We start from the raw sequence: 7,420 nt of genomic DNA, 5'->3' as shown, positions 1-7,420 counted from the left end.
TTAAAAATTGCTATAATCACCCCACTTTTTTTAACTTGGTTTTTCTCTCAGCTTCCTCTGAATGTTAGTACTTCCGACAGTATTATTATGTGACTGTGACGTATTTGGGAATGCTCCTTCATTAAATGACTTTCTGAACATGTCTTTTAAAAACCTAAATTATTCAAAGAGATCCTTATGCATCCACATCAATTTCTTCAGGCATTCTCCTTTCCTTTTCTTTCTCATCACAATGAGTGCTCTGTTTTCATATTTTCATTTTTGAATATTAACTTAGCCTATGGAATTTAAGTCTACTGGCTCTTGCTACTTTTTCCACCTCAAAGTCTTTGAAATATATTTTCTCAAAATAATGTGAAATAACTAGCTTTTTTCTCTTCTATCCTAGAAGTCAAGCTTTTTAAGGTTCACAACATTTTTATCTTAACTATGAATTGTTTTGTGTTGGTGAAAATCAGATCTAAAATAAGATTGTCTGCTTATTGGATCATTACTTTTAGAACAGAGTTATTCTTTTTTCACCTTTTTTAGGTCATAGACCCCTCTGGCAGTCTGGTAAATCATGGATTTTTCAAGGATAAGATCACAAAGAAAATCATTTATGTTTCAATTATGAAATATATGCATAATTATAGATATAACTGTATAAATATACTAACAGTTCATGGACTCTAAGTTAAGAACCTCTACTTTGGAAGTTTGGAATTAACAAAAATGCAATTCAGTAAATTATCAGTTGCTTCCATTTTTGGCAGAGAACATTCTGATAGATATCCAGATAAATGAAAGTTAGCTTCATTACCCAGTCACACCCAAGCTTGTAAAGTTTCCAGAACTACTGATCCCCTCCCTGATTCTTCTCCTCAGGGGTAGGGATGAACTTTATAATACTTGGATAATGATAACATTTCTGCTTATGTCTCTCTTGCTCTGCACACAAATGCTTCCCACCACTTTCTCCCTTTCTTTCTCATATGCCCAGTTTTAACTAATCTATTCCTTTTAAATAATGTATACATTTTCAGAGCCATATTCATAAGCAGGTCCCACTGTACCAAATATCAGTAATGCCTCTGAGGTCTAGTTTGTTTCTTTTAATTGTGATATCTAGTTCACTTTCTTTATTAACTACACTTTGTGCATTTGTATTTAATGCCTGAGGACAATGTTTTTTAGTTATTATTCCTGTGAAAATCAGAAAAATGGATTAGTTTCTTGAAGGGTAAATTTTTTAAAATGTCTTTTAATTTTACATGTAAGTGTGCAAAGACATTGTTAACAACAATTGATTACCTTAATTTCGTATTTTTTCTCTTTTCTCCTTCTTGCTTCCCTCCTTTTATCTTTCCCTCCTTCCTTCCTTCCTTCCTTCCTTCCTTCCTTCCTTCCTTCCTTCCTTCCTTCCTTCCTTCCTTCCTTCCTTCCTTCCTTCCTTCCTTCCTTCCTTCTTTCCTTCCTTCCTTCCTTCCTTCCTTCTTCTTTCATTCTCCTCCCTCCTTTTCCTTCTCCTCCTTGTCATATAAGAATGAATCCACCCTAGCTAATGCAAACATGTTGTCATCTGATCTGCCACTACAAAAATAAAATCTCTTTCTGATCAAGTATTAAGTTAAACATAAAAGACTTGTTCAGTATTCCCTCAAGCTATGTCATCAATTTATTTTTTAAAGTATCAATCTACTGAGAGGCTGCAATATTAGTTTTTTTTTTTTTGAATCCTATTTTGAGTTTCTGTTAATACACAGTTTTTAGTCTTTATGCTTTGCATTATTTCTTTTGTGTGGCAGAAATAAATACCTGTCCCATATATGATTTATATTGGAGAGTGAGTAAATGTTTCCTCTCATTTGGGAAGACCCTAGAAATGAGTTGAATCAAGTGTTAAATTACTTTCATCTACATCTATAATCATATGAAAAAATGTTCTAAAACACTATTGATTACAGAAATGCAAATTAAAACAACTCTAAGGTATCACCTCACACCTCTCTGATTGGCTAACATGACAGGAAAAGCCCAATGATAGATGTGGGAGGAGATGTGGGAAAACTGTGACACTAATGCTTTGTTGGTAGAGTTGTGAAATTATCCTATCATTCTGGAGAACAATCTGGAACTGTGCAGAAAGGACTATAAAACTGCAAATCCTTTGACCATTGCCATTGCTGAGTTTATATACCAAGGAAACCATAAAGGAGGGAAAAGGACCCACATGTGTTAAAATGTTTGTAGTAGTTCTTTTTGTGGTAGCAAAAAATTAGAAAATGAGCCTTTTAGGTGGGAAATGGTTGAATAAATTGTGGTACATGAAGGTAATGGAATATTATTGTTCTATAAAAATGATGAACAAGCTGACTTTAGAAAAACCTGGAAAGATTTACATGAACTGATGCTGAGAGAAACAAGCAGAACCAGGAATACATTGTACACAGTAACAGCAAGGTTGTGTGATGACCAACTTTGAAAGACTTGGTTCTTCTCAGTGTTTCAGTGATCCAAAGCAATCCTAATACACTTTGGATAGAAAACACACACACACACACACACACACACACACACACACACACACACACACACACACACACACAGAGTAACTATCATATAAGCTCTGGCATAGAGGAGTCTTCTCAAAGATATTAGATAAAAGAATTTAATCCTCATTATTAGAGGCCATACACCTATAATGAACCTGGTCTTTTTCTGTGTGTAGAGCGAAGAGTTCCTTTATGGGTCTGACAAAAGTCCTAAAAATAACAATCTCAAACAATCTAAGCTAAAGTAATTATTTGTACATCAGGGTTTTTTTTTTTTTGTTTTTTTTTTTTTTTTGTTTTGTTTTTTTTTTTAATTTTTAAGTCAGAGTTCAGCTTTTGGAACAACCCTTATTTGGTTGCAAGTTATATAGCTAACTTTCTGTTAAAGTTTCATCTATATCTGAATCTCTCTAGAAGTTATATAAATGCTTAAAGTGAAAGTAAAGAAATCACCCCCTTCAATACCAATTTTCTAAGGCACCTAGTTCACTTTGATTCTAGACAAGGGAAATGGACTTTTTGGAGTGAAATGTCCCTATTAGAGTTGCTGTGAAGTAGGAGGTGAGTGTTTAGAGATACAAATGTAATGATCAATTAATAGTAAGTTTTAATTTGCTTAAAATGACTTTCTTGTACTGAAGATCATGGAATCATAGAATTGAAAGAGACCTCAAAGACTATCTCGTCTAATCAGTACCCTAATGATATTCCCTCTGCATTTTACTTAACAGGTGGTCATCCAACCCTTGTTTGAAGAACTCTTAGATATCTTTTCCTAAGAGGGACTTGAGAGAGTTCATTTCATCTTTGGACAATTCTAATCCCCCACCCCCTTGCTATCAAGCTTATGTATATTTTCATTGGTTGTTCACTTTGCAACTCTTGTTGACAGTGTTATAATAACCCACAATGGAAATAAGTGAATGGAAATATATGGGAAGTTGTTTTCAGCAAGCTTTGGTTTATAAATTTCAGCTTTGCTGTGGAACTTAAGCTGGAAAAGAAAATGATTACCTCTGCTTTCCACACTCTATCCTTCAACACATATTTATCCAACTTTTAACCTTTGATTTAAAAAAAATACAAACAACTCAATGGTGATCAGGAAAAACTAAACCAGAAGAAACTATATTTTAGAAAAAAGTGGGGTAGAAATACTACTCTTTTGATTAGTAACCAGTCCCAGTACCAGAAAAACTTCAAAGTATTCTCTAAACATTGAATTTTCATCAGTGATGCTGTAAGCCTGAACTCTCATCTTTCATGCCATAACATCAAAAGAGAAAAAAGAAGAATGGCTGTATTTCAAAGCAACCTTTTGCTCAGGCCAGAAACTGTGTATTTAGGCACCACACACACAAGTAGTTAATTGCTTTGTTTAGTTATGTTTTAATAAATGATATAATTAATTTTTTGTCTTTTTTAAAAAAAGAAAGAAAGTTGATATCCAAGCATTTCAGAAATGAAATGCTGAGCCCAAGGGATTTCTAGAAGAAAATGAAAAAAGAATTAACCAGTGTCAAACATGGACATCTTCAAAGGGAAGAGTATCATTTAAAGTCACTTTTTACTTACTGAAATATGGTCTGCATATTTTATTGTTTCTATCATCTTGCTTGTTACAGTCCAGCCAGTGAATGTTCAAAGAACATAAAATCCTACAAATAAATAAACTGTGAATGTGAAGGAAGATACAAAAAGGCAACAATTAAGATCAAACGCTTGACGTGTAAGCTTTGATTATGTGAAGCAATTATGTTTCCCAGTGGTTCTCCAGCAAAATGTCATTTAGCCAAGATAGCTGTACAGCAGGAAATCGGAAAGTTGTAAGTATCGCTACACACTGTGAGTAATTAGGAAAATATATCTGAATGGCCCAGGCATTGTGGAAGTGTTTGTTCTTGTTTTTAGTCACTTCTGCTCACAAGTGTCAAATATGACTGCCCGGGCTTGCTAAGAGAAGTGGATTTGGGGTTTCATTTGGTGGGATGTAATTTCTCACATGAGATGTGCCTTTCATGCAAAGAAAATTGACATTCTTGCCATCAGACCAAATATGGAAGCCTATGACATCACATACACCTCATCTTTCATATGGAAAAAAAAAAGTTTAGAGGCTGCTTCTAAGCTTATTTGAATTGTATGCAAGAATGTTCTCTCACAAATATATCTTAAAATTAGTTTAGGGAATATATACAAAGGACCCAGGAAAGGTATATGATTTCAATAAAAAGACTGCTAATTTTGTGACTGAACCTGAGTCTACATCTCCACTGTGCTTGGCTATCATACTAGCTCTGTGACCTTGTGCAAGCAATTTAATCTTTTTGAAGTTCAATTTTTTTAATCTGTAAAATGATGTGCTTGGACTAGATTGACAGTAAGATTCCTTCTAGCTTTAAATTTCTGATTCAATGATCATTATGGAAAGCACAGTATCAGAACTCCCTCCATCTCAGATACAACCAATCTATCATAAAATCAGAGATCTAGTGCTGAAAGGGACTGGAGGTCATTTGGCCCAATTTTCTTATTTTATAAATCAGGAAACTGAGGCCCAGATAGGCTTACTGTCTTGTTCCAGGGCACTCAGGTCACTAATGGCAGAATCAGAACTTAACCTCAAGTTGTCTGATACCAGAATCAGGAGTTTCCTGAGGCACCGAGAAATTTTGACTTGTGCAGGGTCACACAGCTAATGAATTTCAGAGGCAGGATATGAACTCAGGTTTTTCTGACTTCATCCCCTACACTGTAACTATTATGTCATGTTGATTTTGCTGTGTATGGTCATAAAAATTAAGATAAGAAAGTAAATAAATAAAAGAAGAAGAGTAAGAATGTTCCTTAAATGATTACATGAGTTGACAAATGAATTCAGCAAAGATCAGATGAAATGTTTGAATAGGAATTTCTTTTCTACTTTTTCTATATGTATGTATGTGTACACACATGTATATACATACGTGTATATACATGTATATATAGAAATATGTAAAATATTTATAAAACATTTTGTAGATATATTTTTAATTAAAATTAAATAAATTATATTTATATTATTTTGTATTTTAATATATTTATTACACATATATGCGTGTATGAATATATAGGCACATATAGAGATACACACATGCACACACACATGTGTGTATGACTTTAATGAGATTACTTGAACTGGGTATCAATCATTTAAGTGTTTTTAAAGCATTTCTTATGTGCCAGGCAACCAGGCTAAGAGTCAAGAACAGAGAAAGACAAAAACATTCCCTGTCCTTGGGATGTTTATACTTTAATGGAGGAGACAACATGTGCATACAAGGTGGGGAGAGGAAGGGAACAAGCATTTATTAGGTGCCTATCTATTATGTCCCAGGCACACTTCAAAATGCTTTGAAATGACTTATTTTATAATAGTTCTATATAACTGGGTTCATACAAAGTATAAACAGCAAGTAGAGATTATCTGAAAGGATCATCTGTTAGTGCATATAAATTCAGTGAGTGCTTATTACATGCTAAAGGGTGGGAAATACAGACAAAAATGAAGTAGCCCACTTCATGAAGCTTGAACTAATGAATAACATAAAGATGCCCAGGACAGTATTCATTAACAATCTCTGTTGCATTTTGTTTGATAGTAAGTTGAATTAACACTAAAACTCAGGGATGCTTGCATTTAGAGATAAAAGAAGGGACTTTACAACTCATATAATATAGTCCTTTCATAAGTGATTTGCTAAGGTCACACAAGCAGTGAGTAGCATGGCCATGATTTGAAAACCTTGCTCTTAAGAGAGAGAAATGATCCAAGAGTCAGATCCCACACAAAGTATTGTGTTCAGTTCTTAATGTATATTTTTGCAACAACATTGATTAGCTGGAGAGTATACAACAGAGCATAACCAGAATGGTAAAGGGCTTCAAATCAACCCACATGACCACTGACTGAAAAACTGGGGATGTTTAGTGTGAAGGAGGAAAGACTTGGGGTCAACATTATAGATATTTTTGAACCTGTGAAAAGCCGTCATGTTAAAGGCTTAAGTTTAGGCAAAATAGTATACTCTACTGGGAAGAATGTTAGACTAAAAGTAAAGAGGACCCTGGATTCAAATCCAGACTTCCAACATTTACATATGCAAATCACTCAAATTCCTTGAGTTTCAGTTTTTCTATCTGCATAGTGAAGAATAATGATACCTACAGTGCTTTGATTCACAGGGGTGTTTTGTTGTTGTTAGCTTCTAATAATATATTGTTTATTAATTCTCTGCAAATGTCATAGCACTGTGTTAATGTCAGCTATTGCTGTGAGCCCAGAACAGAACTAGGAACCACTGCTAGTAGTTGCAGAGAGAAAAGATTTATCTGTGGTAGAAGGAAAAAAGAAATTTCCTAATATTTTGAGCTATTTAGATATAGAATAGGAGGTTTCCCTTACTAGAGATCTTCTAACCACAATTGAATAGCCATTTGTTGGGTGTAGTCTAAAGGAAATCTTGCTCTGCTTTTGATTGCACTATAAGGTCTCTGAGATCTGAGGTCTCTGGAGACTGAATGTGGATCAAATCATAGTTTTTTCACTAATTTTCTCATGTTTTTTTTTTTCCCTTTTGGTCTGATTTTTCTTGTATAACATGACAATTATGGAAATAGGATTGTATATACTTGACCTATATCAGATTGCTTGCTGTCTTGGGGAGGAGGGAGATAAGGGAGTGAGGGAGAAACATTTGGAACAAAAAGCCTTACAAAAAATGAATGTTGAAAACAATATTTACATGTATTTGGAAAAATAAAATATTATTGAGGGAAAAAAGATTGATTTCTTGATTCCTGTTTTATCAATTTCAAAAACCAAAATTTTTTCTCAACAAAAGTAA

At 33.9% G+C, this 7,420-nt stretch overlaps 1 protein-coding gene across 1 annotated transcript in view; it reads right to left on the bottom strand.

Annotated features, from left to right (window-relative positions):
• Positions 1–3,906: 3,906 nt before the first annotated feature.
• The window catches only part of LOC141564819 (phospholipid scramblase family member 5-like), a 30,315-nt gene continuing 26,801 nt past the window's right edge, over positions 3,907–7,420 (bottom strand). Inside the window, exons 7-8 of the mRNA XM_074307681.1 lie at positions 4,110–4,192; positions 3,907–4,021 (exon numbers count right to left, since the gene is read on the bottom strand). Coding sequence (XP_074163782.1) covers positions 4,154–4,192 — 39 coding nt within the window. The 3' untranslated portion in view covers positions 3,907–4,021; positions 4,110–4,153. The remainder of the gene's footprint in view (positions 4,022–4,109; positions 4,193–7,420) is intronic.

Source organism: Sminthopsis crassicaudata, chromosome 3 (genome assembly GCF_048593235.1).
Source record: "Sminthopsis crassicaudata isolate SCR6 chromosome 3, ASM4859323v1, whole genome shotgun sequence".
NCBI lineage: Eukaryota > Metazoa > Chordata > Mammalia > Dasyuromorphia > Dasyuridae > Sminthopsis > Sminthopsis crassicaudata.
The sequence above is the reverse complement of the archived record's forward strand: the minus strand, read 5'-3'. Positions and strand labels throughout refer to the sequence as shown.